General features: G+C 29.7%; 2 protein-coding genes across 2 annotated transcripts; both read right to left on the reverse strand.

Annotated features, from left to right (window-relative positions):
• Nucleotides 1-5,726: 5,726 nt before the first annotated feature.
• LOC123908939 (pathogenesis-related protein PR-1-like) lies at nt 5,727-6,400 on the reverse strand. The gene has a single exon (XM_045959685.1). The coding sequence runs from the start codon at nt 6,337-6,339 to the stop codon at nt 5,818-5,820; it is 522 nt and encodes a 173-aa protein (XP_045815641.1). The 5' UTR covers nt 6,340-6,400; the 3' UTR covers nt 5,727-5,817.
• A 5,061-nt stretch (nt 6,401-11,461) lies between these two features.
• Nucleotides 11,462-15,760, reverse strand: LOC123908938 (cystinosin homolog). Its single transcript, XM_045959684.1, has 8 exons — nt 15,383-15,760; nt 15,132-15,264; nt 13,985-14,074; nt 13,552-13,676; nt 13,366-13,408; nt 12,797-12,914; nt 12,523-12,572; nt 11,462-12,410 (listed from the first exon to the last, which is right to left on the reverse strand). Exons 1-8 carry the CDS (start codon nt 15,502-15,504, stop codon nt 12,282-12,284), a joined length of 810 nt encoding a protein of 269 aa, XP_045815640.1. The 5' UTR covers nt 15,505-15,760; the 3' UTR covers nt 11,462-12,281.
• Between the last annotated feature and the right edge of the window lie 1,219 nt (nt 15,761-16,979).

Genomic DNA, 16,979 nt, shown 5'->3' on the forward strand with positions numbered 1-16,979 from the left:
TTAGAGTTAAAAATAGTTATGAAATCAAAAGCTTTAGTAATCTGGGTTTTGCTTGAATTTTTCATAAATTTCGATTTCAGATTAAGAGCGTTTTAGATGCAGAAAAATATTGAATCATACGGAAATATTTTAGATTCATGATTCTGTGTTTAAAACATGAATTTTCGGTGTTATTTTGGCTTGAAATCGATTTTTCCAGTTTCGGGTCGCGTGAATTTTTCAACCGGGTCGTTTTGACCCGTCTGGAGGTTGAAGATGATGATATTTATTTTAATCAATGCTTTCATTATAAATATTATGTAACGCAAATTATTTCAAAACTGATTCACCTGTCTTAGTGGTTGATTTATTGACTTGCTGCTGAGACATCGTGGGTTCGATTCCGCTCTTTGCCTTTTTTGTGAATTTTCAATTTTCTTTATGAACAGCAATGATTAAAATTAAAATCACGAAAAATTTGTCCTAACACGGGTTCGAACCAGGAACCTGTAAGACGCGCCCATTAAGAAGCGGCATTCAGTAACCGCTTGGTCAGGTGTAACGTTTTTGTATTCAATTGCATTGAACTTTATTTATTATGCAGCTACGTGTTGTATCCAATTAAGGCATGATAATTGTGTTTTTTAATCATGTAATTGTAATTAAAATTAATTGGTATATATGCCATGTTGAAGTTATGTAACACCGATTCTAGTCATTCACTTGATTAGTATTATTACATGGTTAATTTATGTAACCTACTAAAGCATATAATATGTAAGTTTTTTAATCATGAAATTATGTGCATTAAAATGAATCGGTTACATTTTATGCAATTGAATATTATGAATTAAATGTCAAAATGATTTATATGATTTTATTTGATTAAGGAGTAGCCACAGCATCTTTAATCGAGTGAAATTATATATTAAGAGTTTAAAATCATGTTAGTGACATTGGTTGTAATTGACTATATTGAACGTAGTAAATTTTGTCCCACAGGAATTTTTATTATGTTTATGTATGGTTAATTAGGATAAAATATTAAATTATATTTTCTAATTTACCCACAGGGATTAGAAAAGGGAACATAATTTGATAGTTTTATCATTAAGTTATATGAATCTAATTGAATAAAACTTTAGCCTACAGGTAAGTTTTATGTCACTAGATTCATAGTTTGAAACATGATTTACATTGGTAAAACATGGTATTTGTTTAGTAGTCTCAATTTAATTATAAGCATGTAAATTTAATTTTACAGCTATGCAGCCTATAAATTTCTCTCACTTTAAGTGTGAAATTCCCGAACTAAAGGATGAAAATAATAAGGTGTATAAGGAGAGAGTTCTTCTTCATTCAGGATGAATGAATATTTGATTATGCTATTCGGAAAGACGAACCATCTCCTATTATAGAGACTAGCCTTCAGGAAGATGTCGATCTTTATGAAATATGGGAGCGACCTAATCGTCTCAGAATGATGTTCATAAAGACCAACATTTTTTTTGCTAGCATTCGTGGTTGCGTTGATCAGCATAATAATGTTCAAGCATTGCTTAAGGTCATTGATGAACATTTTAAAAACATCAAATAAGACATTTGTTATCACCTTAATTATGAAGTTCTCATCAATGAAGCTCATCATTGTGAAAGGAGTGCGTCAGCACATCATGTGAATGAGGGATATAGCAGCACAACTAAAGACTCTTGAGATTAACATTTCAGAATCTTTCCTTGTGCGTTATATTTTTAGCACTCTTCCATCCTCAAATCAGCCGTTCATAATTCCATGTAACACACATGCGTGTTCAAGAAGAAAGAAAGATTGATGATGGAAATGGATAAAGATGTTATAATGACAAATATGGAAAAGAGCAAGACCCTGAAAGGTAAATGAATTTCATTTGTCTGCTTTGAGTCTAATATGATTGATGTTATTTATAACACATGGTGGATTGATTTTGGTTCTACAATCCATGATTATCGAATACCTTACAATGTATAATCAGCTTAAGAAAAACGCTTCCAAGTGAGCAAGGCATCTATTTAGGAAGTCAAGATGCGTTCACATATAGAGGCTGTTGAAACATGCAATTTAATTTTTTCAGTAGTGGCTTTGTTTTAAATTTGAAAAATACTTTTATTTATATTCCAAGTTTTTCTAGAAATTTAATTTCTATTTCAAGGCTTGAACCATTGGGATATTCCATTATTTTTTATAAAACGTCTTTCAGTTTGTTTAATAAATCTAAATTTCTTGGAAATGATGTATTATCCAATGGTCTCTTTTCTCAATTAATTTTCAAATTGATGCCACTAATAATGTTATGCATGTTCAAGTTGAAACTAAATGATGTGTTATAAATAAGGAATCCTCTATTCTGTGGCACCGGAGATTAAGATATATCTCCATTCAGAAAATTAAAAGACTAGTGAATTTAGTACTTTAAATTTCACTAATTTTTTTTAGACTTGTGTAAACTGCATTCAGAGAAAGCAGACTAACACACATAAGAAAGTGCTAAGAGGAAAACTAAAATATTAGAAATCATACATTCAGATATATGTTGTACGTCCAGGCATGGACATACAAGGTCCGAAATATTTCATCTCCTTCATTGATGATTACTCACGATATATGTATGTCTACTTTCTTCATAATAATTATGAAGCATTGGAAGCCTATAAAGTTTTAAGGCTGAAGTAGAAAATAATGCGAAAAGCAAATTAAGATCGTGAGAGATTATAGAGGTGAAAAATATTATTATAGATATACTGATAATGGACATAGTTAGGAGTATGCGTAGCAACTTCAGACTTTCAACGTCATTGTGGAGCGAAACTCTTAAAACGGTAGTGTATATATTGAACCGTCTTCCAACTAAGGTTGTCCCAAAGACACCTTTTGAGTTATTTAAAGGTTGGATACCGAGTTTGTGTCATATACGCATTTGGGAATGCCCGTCTGAAGTAAGAGTTTACAACTCACAAGAAAAGAAACTAGACCCTATGATTATAGGTGGGTATTTCATTAGATATGCCGAAAAATCTAAAAGGGTATTAAGTTATATTGTCCATCTCATAGCACTAAAATTGTGGAATCAAGAAATGCAAAGTTTCTTGAAGATGACTTGATTAGTGGGAGCAATCAATTCCAGGACATTTGTTCTGATAAAAGTAATATTGATGTTGAACCCTTCCACTTCAAGTGATCAATTGATTGTCATTTGTATTGCCCCTCAAGCTCAAATGGGTATTAGACAGCCAGTTATTAAAGTTACACAAGCGGCTTATAATAATCTAGTAAATGAAGATGTTCAAGAATTTTTTGAAATTATTGAACAAAATGTTGAACCAACATTATGAAAGATTACTAGAGAAATAAAGTCAACTATAGCTAGTGATTATGTGGTATATTTACAAATGTCGGACTATAATATTGGTGCTAAAAATGATTCTGAAACGTTCTCACTTGGATGTGAAAACTGCATTCTGAATGGAAATCTAGAAGAAAAGGTTTACATGAAATAACCCGAAGGAATTTCTTCTGGTGGTGATGAGCTTTTGGTATGCAAGCTTAAGAAATCCATATATGGACTCAAACAAGCTTCCCTTCGGTGGTATTTGAAATTTTCATGGTGTCATCTCTTCATTTGGATTGTAGAGAACATTATGGATCAATGTATATACCAGAAGGTCAGTGGGAGTATAATTTATTTCCTTATTTTGTTCGTGGATGATATTTTACTTGCTACTAATGATAAAAGTTGCTATATAAGGTGAAACAAATTCTCTCTAAGAGTTGTGATATATAGATATGAGTGACACTTCTTATGTCATTGGGCATTGAGATTCAAAGAGATAGAGTTCGTAGAATTCTAGATTTGTCATAATAGGCTCATATCAATAAAGTCTTAGAGATGTTTTAGATGAAATGTTGTTCACCACGTATAGCATCCATTGTGAAGGGTGATAGGTTCTATTTGGACCTATGCTGAATAACGATTTGAGAGGGAACAAATGCTTAATATTCTATATGCTTCCATCGGTGGAAGCCTAATGTATGCTCAGGTTCGCACACGGTCTGACATTGCATTTGCAATTGGAATATTAAACAAATATTAGAGAATCCAGATATGGAACACTGGAAAGCTGCAAATAAAGTAATTAGGTCCTTTCAAGGAACTAAAGACTACATGCTTATGTATATACGAACTAAAATTTTAGAGGTCAAAGGTTACTCTACTTAAGAGTTTGCAGGCTGCGTTGACTTAAGAAAATAAACATCCGATTACATTTTCATGTTAGTCGGTGGAGTTGTTTCTTGAAAAGACGCAAAACAGACCTTGACCGTCACTTCCACAATGGAAGCTGAGTTCGTATTTTGTTTGAGACTACATCACATGGTGTATGAATGAAGAGTTTCAATTGTGGGTTGAAAATTGTAGATTCAATCTTTGACCGCCAAAGATGTATTGTGACAATTCAGTTGCGGTTTTATGGCTAAGAATACCAAAAGTGAAAGTCGAATTAAGTATATCGACATTAAGTACTTAGCCGTAGAAGTCGAATTAAATATATCGACATTAAGTATTTAACCGTAAGAGAGCACATTAAGGATCAAATAATTGTTATTGATCAATCATATTAGTACTGAATTGATGATTGTCGATCCTTTGACTAAAGGCATGCCATCGTAAAAATTTAAGGATCATGTAGAAAGAACGGGACTTGGTTCCTATATCTGATTTTCGTTATAATAACGATTTTTGTTTTATGAAACTCTATATATGATATATTCTCATGTTTTAAGTTCTAAAGTGTACGTACACATTTGATTTTGAGAAATATCGCTTAAGTTTGGAACCTGAATAAACATAAATGTTGTGAGTTTATTCATTAAGTTATATTTGGTTAGAGACTCGTTACATTGTGATACATAGAAGATAATACTCGATATTATAGAGGACCTATCGCTATGATCCATGTGTCTTGTTTCTTATTATTGTAAGTGAAAGAATATGTCGACCAAGTGGGAGAATGTTGGATTTATCTCCTTTTATTTATTTATTAATTTGAATAAGGGATAATTACTGCTAAGTGCACATTGTGGTAATTATCCATTAAGCCTAAATTGTGGTCTTTATTCTTTCCCTAAAATATAGTAACCGCCCATAAAGATAGTGTGGCAGTTATGATTGCACTTAAGATATTTTTGTGATGGACAAAAATTATAAATAGAGTGCAACCCTTGTTTTGGTTCCCTAAGCCTCATATCTCTATTCAGTGACTTACACCATCTAAGAGAGATTGTAGAAGGTTTAGAAGAGCCTCAACAACCTCAAGCAAGATCAATCCTCAACAAGAACAAGTTATAGCAATGGCGGGAGGTATTTCGGCTATTTAAATTCAATTTTGTTTCCGCTGTTTAAGGTTGAATTTCGTTTATGAATTAGTAGAAATTCTTACATGCATGGCTGACAATGTAATTTTACACTGACTCGTTTTTAGCTATGAAAGTTATTAAAACAAAGTTGTACAACAAAATGAAAAATGAAATTCTCACCAATTATATGATAATTTATATTGAAAAGGAGGTTGCTAACAAACTTACACATATATGAGAGTAAATTAAATACAGTTTGTATTAAATTTCATGAGAATAAGTAAAAGTAGATCTTAAAAATAATAAAAGTAAGTTACTTTTGCTTATAATTTGGGACAAGAAAAATGATTTTTTTTGCTTATAATATGGGGCGGAGGGAGTATATGATAACATTATTGAGCTGTGTTTGTCTCAATGCTTTCTTCAATCCCCCTTTTGGTAATTTCCTTTCAATAAGGTTTCTCTCCATAGTAATTTCCAGGAGGATCATAGTTACAAGTCATGAAAGTACCTTTATTATCAGAACACACAACACTAGCACATCCAACTTTGGTAGTGCTACCCCACACAATTTGTGTATAATGTCCACACATTTCTCCATCAACACAAGAATTTTGCCCATAATTGTAATACTGTTTTTCATCCACCCAAGCACTCACTGCTTGTGCTGGTTTCCACCCAAAACCACTACCCCAAAAAATATTCTCACCATATGGCCCATTAGAATGTTCCAAGGCACAGTCGTTGCGCCTCTGGTTCGCGTACCATTGTGCATAATGCATTAGCTTATCGTCCCACACTAACGGTCGTTGCCCCACCGCAACTCGAGCAATGTTCTGTGGAATCAGAAATTTGTTTATGAATCTTCTTGGATTGGAACGTTTTTTGTGAGGAATATAATTGGCACTTACAAGGGAAGCCAATGTGAGAATCAGCAGAAAAAGGGTGAAACTAAAACTTCTAAGGTTCATTTTTGAGGATGTTTTGTGTTGCTAAATGCTAATTGGTATTGATGTTTTTGTGACAATGGATGTGAGTAGAGACTCTATAAATAATGGTTTGAAATGAGTGAAAGCCTGCAATGTCAACTGTTTTTTGTTGGGTTTTAGTGGCACCCATGTTAGATTATCTATCATTGCTATTTTTTAACCTTTTGTTATTATTTAATTGAAACGGTTATCGGTTTTATTTTTTGTTTTAATTTTATTGGTTGGATATCAATATATGTCTACTTTTGGAGGCTAAATATGTCACGATTCCCCTCTTTTAGCACATGGGTTGGGCTACTTTTTTCTACTATTCTCTATGATTGGAAAATGTCCCGTGAGTTTTATTGTTTTTTAATTAAACAGAATACCGGCCGTGATTTAAGACGGATTTAAGTAGTTAAGATTTCATTTTCATTCAAGCAATGAAAAAACTACCTAGGGCACCGTTTACGGTCTTCATTCAGCTGTTATATCTTATTTTAGGGCGCTATGAAGTGCCGATACAATCTGAATTACAAAAAACAGATCGGAAGTATGAAAAGTTCGGACATGTAAAGAGAAATTGACGGTAAAACAATATCTGAAAAAGACTTTAAGGTAAGTGTTAGCAACGTCTCTTTTATTTTGAGAGATGATGGTGACCTTATCTAGAAGATAAAACGTGTCTTTATGATATTTTCGCTATACTATACAAAATGATAAATTATTGATAGCGGATTCAGAACAACACATTAACATTGATGCAATGTGTGTGGTGAGACGCGTCAATGACTGGAGAATTTCCTAAAAGCCAACATGAGAGTTGCACCAAAATCTTTCAGCAAAGTTCCAATGGGAAGAAATTCTTGAAATGATTTAGATCCAAGTGAAGTGTACTCTTTTATGGTGGGGTATGATTGTCGGTATAGACAATGATAGCGGAAGATGACGCTCTTACAATCAAGGTGAAGATTGTTGGGGTTGATTATCAAGTCAGACATTATTCAGTCTCTTAAATAAAGAAGGATGTTAAAAATTAGTTATTGGAGAAGTCACACTTTGTTTAGTGTGGTACTGTAGTGAAGCAGTGAGGAGACCGACGTTATATATTTGACTTAGATTTTTCTGTTTTTAGATACATCAGTTGGTAGCACTTCTTTTTTTTTTGTTGATAAATTCAGTTAGTAGCACTTCAAGGACAAAAGATATGCAAATTCTATCATAAAATCTCCCACTTCACATTCTTATACCAACTAGTATATTGGAATATTCGTAGATAATTCGATCAACTTTATTATTAAAAAAAAAATTCCATCAACTTCAATCTTGAACGCCAGCCACTAATTATTTTCTTTATTTTTATTTTATCAGATAACTTTGTGTCTGAAAAATTTCATTATTTTTCAATCTTGTTCAAAAAAACTTTGTGACTGAAAATTGCATTATTTTTTTTTTATTACTGTAAATTTCATTTTTAAAATGAATAAGTAAACCTTGTAATCTCTATATAAAAAATACAGATGTTCCTACCAATCAAATTAAACTCGCGGGACACTATATACACTACTCCAAAATAATTAACCCCCGTGATATATGTCACGCATGCAATTGAAGTGGGATATATTTACGCAACTGCAGTGGGGCATGGCATGGTATATATTTAAATTAATCTACATTTACACCCGTGAAATATCAATTTGAGAGTGCCACACTCCAAACCAAAGGTTGAAAATTAGGAAAGAATAATTGATAATAATTCATTGTCTAACAACTGATTACGGATTAATGTCAATATATAGCGTAAAGCAGGTAGTTGTCTTGTGAGAGAGCAGATGAATTAACGTCTTGATCCCCAGATTAAATCTTAATTCCCGCCGAAGTTCTCGGACAAGAAAGAAAGCATACTGTAGTAATTAGTAATTACCGTTACGACTGGAGAGAAAACCGGAGAATCATTTGCAGTGGGCCTAAAAGTGAACTTTTTCTTCATGTACGTACTTTCAACGTGGTTGAAAACCAATTCTTGTGCTTTGAAGTGAAGAATAGCACATTACTTACATGGTGTTGATTAAAAAGTATAAGGGGAAAAGAGTGTATAAGTTTTAATATATGTTAATTTGGTTCAATATTTTGAAAAAATATAAAGGGAATGAAGGGAAACAAAACTTCTTTTGGTGATAAACTAGGAGGTATTGCAAGTAAATAGCAAATATCAATGTTTGGTTGGTTAGAGTGTTCAAGAGTATGATACTTTTTGTCAAAAAAAAAAAAAAAAGAGTATGATACTTAATGTATGGAAAAAAAATTGATTAAAAGATATTAAATCCAATTTAGGTATTCAACGTGTTCCGTGACAAAAAGATATAACTACTAAATGAAGATGAATACAATTCGTAACTATAATAACTAGGTAGGTGTTCAACCCGTGCAATAAATTGTATTAAAAATGAGTAAAAGGAAGGTTGAGTTGCTCATAAACAAGCATTGTGATGATGTGACACCTTTAAGAAAACTTGATTTATTTGATAAAAAAAAAACTCCACTTATAAATATTTAATTTAATTAAATTTTTCATAAGAATGAATTGCACAAAACATGTTTTTATATTATTTATAACTTTCCACTATCATAACCGTACCATTAAATATTTTTCACTATTACACTTCCCTAACCTTAGAGTTTCTTGCAAAGGTAACACACATAGAGTAATAAAAGAAATATTGCTTAATTTTCAGGTTCACTCTAACCTTTATAACCACCACTTATCACTTTTTTTTTCATATTTGTTCTATACATTTGATACTTGCAATGGTACTCATGAGATCATACATCTTCAAGTTGTACACTATGTCTACTATTGATAGCAATCTCAGCAAGATATGTAGACATTTTTTCAATATACCTGTGTTCATTTGTCTTTTATAGTAAACTTAATTATTGTACATTCTTTTGTTCTTTTGTTACTTTTATATTCATTTATTCTTTAATGTCATGAAGGGAAAACATGATTGATTGCTCATGTTCGGAATGTGAGGAAGATTTGAATGAGAACTTAAGTGGGTTTTGTCAATCCCTTGAATAATTTCCTAACTTATCAGCTACACTCAAAATAATGTCAACAAGTAAGTAGATCACATTTTACCAACTTTTTATCTATTGTGTTTTTAAATTTACATATTTGTTGTTTTTATATATGAACACATAGATGAAGACATATGGTTTTATGGACAACCTCACCATTAACACTAATATTCATTGCAATTTCATGTTTTTCAATCGTTACCAGTGTTATGAAGAATGATATGTTGCTGATTGGAAAATGGTGTATCTATTGGTGCAAGTCAAGTATAATTTTTAATTTAGATTTATATGTATAGTCTCATTCAATTATTTTTTTTACATAATTGTTATATATTATTACTGTAATTTTTATTAAATATATGGCTAATCTTTACTTTTTTTATTAATTGCTAGCAACATCTCTATTTAATTTTAGGTACAAGTAAAATTCAAAACACAGAACTCAAGAGTCGTCCCCAAGAATTTTGATTATGTTAAAGCAAGCATAATCAAATTTATTCATCACTCATTCCACAAATTAGTTAATTAACACTCATTTTTCTATTTAATTTCATTTATAGAATAACAAATTTAGTCAAAAAAATATTTTTATTTATTTATTTATAAAAATAATAAAAGGTTCAAATTGATGAAAGGTCAATGAAAAGTCGTAAGTTACAAACTATTTTTATTTTATTAAAATATCAATTATTTACATTTTTTTATTAATAGTATAGGAAAAAAGTAGTTAAAAAATTGCACAAATGGAAAAAAAAAAATGTTAAAAAAAAAATCAGGATAAATTTTAATAATAAATAAAACTTAGCTCAACAAAGTCAATATATCAGCACAAGGCAAGCATGACTACCTCTAACATACAAAAGTAAAAAAGCAACGGTAAGAAAAAATAAGTAAGAAAGCAAAGCAAGTTGCGACTATACTACCACGATCCATAAAAAGAAAATTAAGTTCTCATACTATTACACTATTAGAATAAGGGTCATGTTAAACAGTGCCTCTGGGGCACTAGTTAAGCATACTAAAAATATAATGCACCTCTTCAAACTTATGAATATTAATAGATATTAACTAAAAATTATATTAATTGTCCTTAATATACACAAATTTACTATGTAGGTTAATATTAAACAAAATCTTTTTTTTTTAAATAACCTTCTTATTTTTAATATAGATTTATATTAAATATTATTTTTTATTTATAAAAATATTTTAATTATATATTTAATCGATCACGAGTTTACCCCTAATGATCTATAATTACGTGATAGTCATTAATATGAAGATTGGATTTATCACAAAATTGAGTCAATATACATTTTCAAGGTCAAACGTGTGCGGTTACTCGTTCATGTGCTATATACGTACACTTCACTAGATAATAGAGATATTGTTGACGTTGTAAGTTGTAACCAAAAATATATATATTGTTGACATCATAATAGAGTTTTTTTTACTAAATCATACGTAATGAGATATTGACATCACATCACTATATTGTTTTATTAAAAAAAAAAATCACTATTTTTTTATAAGAAAAATCACTATATATTTAATTTTTACCAAATTGACACACCATATTTTTCACTAGAAATTTCACGCAAACAAGTGGACGTCTGAAGTTCGAACTCCGACTCTTACATACTCTTTATCAACTGAGTTAGACTTACGAGGACTAAATCACTATATTTAGACAAAAAAAGAACAAATATTTAAATTCATCCTTACAAGTTTAACATGTGTCACGTTCTGTAGCAACACATCATTGAATGTATGTGTAAAAAAATTTTACACTGGCGGTGCACAACAATTAAACTTTTTAATTTTACCATGTTATTATAAATATGAAAATTAGGGTCGGTTCAAATAATTTGAATGCCCTAATTTAAATTTGGATCTCTAATAAAAATTTCAAAAAAAAAAATATATAATTTATTTAAATTATAAATATCATCAATTACTTAAAAAAAAAGTTTCTTTATTTTTGTTTATCACACCCCAAAACTTGAATCATTGTCTGTCCTCAGGTAATGCGGTAGATAACATAGACCATTAAGAGATACTCACATTATTGATACTAAAACACCACATTCAGACCTTAAGGTTCAAACATTGGATTGCATTACAAAAATTGATATAACTCTTGCATGTCAACTATCAACAATAGCTTTGCGTGTGTGTGTACTGCCTACTACTGATAACCAGAGACATGCCAGGATCCTTCTCCAAAACTACTCAATCAAATACTAAGCCACCTTTTTCTCTCTTATAACTTAGAGTTTGGGTTCAGATTTCAGCAAGGGGGGAAACTATAGCTTTTCATGATTCTCACAGGCTTTTTTGATTTTTAGCATGCAGGGAACACCACTTAAGTTCATTTTAACTTATGCTTTAGGTGCTACTCCACCTTTTCACCTGACGGGATCTCACTTGTAATGAGTCCAACCTGTTACTCCGAATGGAGCACCCTACACAACATTGTTCCTCCAGTTTTAGGCACAGGAACTCTCACACATATATATTATTGTTCCTCCAGATTTGGCACAGGAACTTATTCTATTTTTTTTCCAGCCATGTGGTGTCCCATCATAAATCTGCCATGATCCATCAATCAAGTAATCAAGTTTATACCCCCAAACTTAGTCCTAATCATACCCCTCATCATAGTCAATACTTCAGATAACTTAGGCTAATGATTGAGTATTTTAAAGAGTTATCAAGGCATTACTAAGATCAACAATATTCAGCAGTTTGTGCATTAATATGCAAAAGCTATCATATCAAGAATCAAAACAAAAATTATAGTATTCACAATAAAAGTATATACAATTTTTACTCTCTCGTGAGACTCTATAAACAAAGGGTCATTAGACATTCTCAGCCAAATGCTGATCAGAAGATTTGGCTTCATCAGTAGATGTCTCTGGTTTGCGTTTTCTTTCTGGATATAATACATAATGTTGGATCATGAAGAGGATGTCAAAGAATATAGACACCTGCAATGTTAAAAAAGGGTGTGATTATTTAGTATCTAGAAATCTATAATATTTCATAAAGTAGAAATAAAATCATAAGGTAAAATTAAAATAATAATACACCGTTACATACCAAGGATAGCAATAGTTTCCCTATGTTTCCATAGAAGTTCACCCAAGAACCTGAAAAACGAAGATGAAATTTTTAAAATCATGTCACTTTCAAACTATGAATCACAGATACGACACAGACATTAACATGTCGATACGGATAATAATTCAAGAAAATAATATAATTTAATATAATCATAAGTGTGACACCAGGACGCGTCTAATTTGAAAAGTGTCTGTGTTTGATAGCTTTCAAACAATTAGAAGATAATAAGTTAGTAAAGGATATTACTTACTTTGATCAATGGATTGCATAGCCATTTGTGCATAGTTAGCTACCCCTCCGGAAAAGTCAAGTAGAATGTTCTCAATGCTCCATCCATCAGTACTTTTTCTCATAAAGTTCATCACTGCCTATTTTCACAATAGAGATTATTAAGATTTATGGTTAGCATAAGAAAAAAAGGAACATAGAAACATAAATACAATTCTATAAAATTACATTAAACCAAAGTGGTAAATAGCTCTTGTTTGTATTTTGTGTGTTTAGATGACAATGTTTTCGGCAAAAATATGGTGGTACTGTGATTTTGCGAAGCTCAAAAGTGTAGTTTTTGACAAAATGTGGTTCATCGTGATTCTTCCAATCTCATTGTTAATCTAAACATGCAATGCATTCAAAAATATGATTCTTTGATGATAAATTATGAAACAGAGACACGAGCACCAACAATGACATTGACAATAACACTAAAATGGTAATAATTTGAAGAAAAAAGAAATGTTTGAATGTAACCTCGTGTATTGGTTTTGTATGAAAGAAATTAAAAGTAAATTAATTACATAAATTAAAATTGATTCTAACCTGGGGAATATATTTTATGACAGTCATAGAAACTTGAATGGTACTGCAAGTTGATCAATTTCAAACAAAAGTCAGAAGCAGAAGAAAAAAAAAGGTTCCAAACCAAACTTCCATAATCCATAATGCATCAAAAATTGTTATAAATATTGCAATTAAACATACAAGAAATGAAAAGTGATAACATACGTGAAAATTGAGAGAAGCCATAGCCAATGATGATTGTGCAATGCTATAAAGAAACACACAGCTGCTGCTGTCCATGCAACAATGACAATTCCACAAGTAATTTTAGATACTTTTTGGCTTCCACGCTACATCAAAATAATCAAAATATTGTTAGTCCCTCCGCCACAAAATAAGTGTCGCAGTTTGACTATGTGCGTTGTTCGTATAACATACACTAATCATATTTTTATGGCAAATACTGGCATATAAGATGTTATTCGATTTGTCTCAATGAATATTTTTCAAATATTAACTTTTTGTAAATTTTAATAATAGATAACTAAAAATATTACTGGTCAAATATACATTGACATGCATCAACTGCGACACGTAACATAAATTCATGATGACAATAAGAATAATTAAGCTCAATGAAAAGGAAAATTGAACTAACATCATAGATAGCAATTTGGTACAATGTAATGGCTGTTAGTAGAACAGCATGGATTGAGAAAGCAACATCATTTGCTGCCACTGGAATCATCTGCAAATATCAAAAGAGTTAAGAAGAAAATAAAAGGGTCAACTTCTGAAAAACTAAAGTTTTTATTTTTTTTGGGTAACATAAAATATTAAATTTTTGTTTTTTCACATAATATATTAAATTTATTGGAAAGAGAAAGTGTGTGCAAAAAAATAAAAATATTAAAATAAGGATATAATATGAATACACTTTGTTAATTTTGTGTTACTATTCTAAAAAATACACTTAAAAAGGAACGGAGGTAGTATAAGAAAAAAAAATTATCAATAAAAATTAATGTATTTAGTACAAATTTTAAATCAAATACATCGATCTCTTTCTTTTTAAAAGTAAAATACATCAATTTCCATTGAGTCAACTTTTTCTCTTACTTATTAGAATCTTGAGGTAGTACTATTAATTAAAATTACAATAAAGAAAAAATAATTAGTGTCGCATTACTTAGAATATTTTTCAGTTTTTATTACTCCCTCTAGTTTTATTATAAAAAAAAATTACTTTTTAGATTCATAGAATGTTTTATATATCTAAATCTTATTATGAACTAAATATACCAATTCATCAAATATTCTACGAATCTTAAAAATAATTTTTTTATAATAAGGACCGGAGTTACTAACACTCAATGTTAATGCTATAATTCTAGGAACATAATCATGCCGCATTGTTTAATACTAGATATTTCAATTTTTTTTAGAGCTTTCCTTTTCAACCCCTTATTTATTATGCTACTTTGTAAGTTGTAATCATGAAAATCATTAATTTTCTTTTCTTTCTTCTTTCTTTGACTTTTCAACAACACCAAATAATACACCCATCTTATTCTTAAATTTTTTTTCTCTTTCTCTCCACTCCACACACATCTTTTCAAACAACACTACCAAGTTGCAAATTCATCATGATCAATTGATCATCATCATAAACATATTCAAAATTAAAGAAAACCCAAATATATAAATTTTTACAAGATATCAAAAATCAAATCATCAATTTATCATACATATACTGTATATAATAAGGAAACAAAATTGCATAGTATTAGAAAAAATTCACAAACCTGTTTTTGACCATATTTGTCTCTATATTGTTGTTGAATTGCAGAACTAAAGTACAAAGATGCATTATATATAAGATATGATGAATGCTTCGTCAGATTCAACAACACAAAATCAAAGTTCAGCCCCACCACACTATAATTAAAACACAAAAACAAAAACAATATTAAAATTTTATAATTCACAAAAAATAAAATATAATAACAATAACAATCATATTTATTAATTAAAATTAAAGTTTTGTTTTATGTACCTTTTTCTTCGAAAATTCAAGATAACTTGAGGCCAGAAACTAATAGACCAACAAACAAAAGCAAACCAACCCAAAACTTCATATGAGACATGAAGTGGAACTGAGTTCCAAGAAGAAGACATGATTGTATTTTCTTTGCTCAAGTTTTTTCCTCACAAAACTCAATCTCAAATAATATTGTAATGTATATTATTAAGGTGTGGACCAAATATATATAGTTTTTGTGTGCACTCACTATCTCAAATATAAGATTTTTGATAAACTATATAGCCCATGTATATAGAAACTGTTTAGCAAAAAAAATTGTTAACACTTTCCAAAGAAAAAAAATTTAATAAAAAAGTTTGTTTTTTTTTTTTTCCTATTTTTGAGGGGGTTGGAGGTATGAATGAGGAATTGTATGTAGCCAGGATTTGTAACAAAAGGAGTGTATTTTTTTTTTTATACATTTTTACTACAATTGTAATATTGTTGTATATGATCTATAATTACGTGATAGTCATTAATATGAAGATTGGATTTATCACAAAATTGAGTCAATATACATTTTCAAGGTCAAACGTGTGGAGTATATATGCAGTGTACACTTCACTAGATAATAGAGATATTGACATCATAATAGAGATATTGACATCACATATATGTACCAACAAAAAAAGAGATATCTTTTTTTGTTAAAAAAAAAAATCACTTTATATTTCTTTTTTACTAAATTGACTCATTATATGTTTTTTCGTAGAAATTTCACCGTTAAAAAGTGGATATATGAAATATAAACTCTGACTCTTAATGTAATATTCTTATCAACTGAGTGAGACTTAACATGTATATTAGTTGTTGAATTGTTTATCTTTTACCATGTTATTATAAATATGAAAACTAGGGCCGGTCCAAATCCTAATTTAATTTTTTTTTACAATGAGTTGGGGAACGAACCCATAACCTACAACATATTACCCAAATCCTTCACCACTAGATCAATCCTAATGGCTTAAACCCTAATTTAAATTTGGATCTCTACTAAAAAGTTCAAAAAAAAATTTAAAAATTTATCATTTATTTAAATTATAAATAACATATTTATGATATTAAACTCGGATACTTTTGTTTAGAAATTTAATTTCAAACTTGAAATAAAATTGAGAATTTTACTTTTAATTTAAAAATTAAAATGTTACAAATTTTAATTAAAGAAATGATACAAACACAAAAAAAAATACCATGACGTTTAAATTATTAAAAAAATAATATTAGATAAATAATAAATAATTTAATAAAAATATAATAAGATTAAATTTATAAAAATATTAAATAAAAATAACTATTTATAATGTGCTCCATTGGTCTTGATAGTTTATGTGTCTTGTTTCTTATAATCATTATATTCATTAGTGACTAGTTTATGTGTCTAAGAAAACTAAGATTGTTTACTTAAAAGATTGTTCGCGATAATAAAAGAACAACCAATATCAGTAAATAAATGAGAAAAATAAGATTGTTTACTTACCATCATTGTTATGATAAAAAATTATTTTAAAGATAACTTTTAAGTGAACAATATAATTTGATAAGAGTAATTGAGAATACCGACATTTTC

This window comes from Trifolium pratense, linkage group LG2 (assembly GCF_020283565.1).
Source record: "Trifolium pratense cultivar HEN17-A07 linkage group LG2, ARS_RC_1.1, whole genome shotgun sequence".
NCBI lineage: Eukaryota > Viridiplantae > Streptophyta > Magnoliopsida > Fabales > Fabaceae > Trifolium > Trifolium pratense.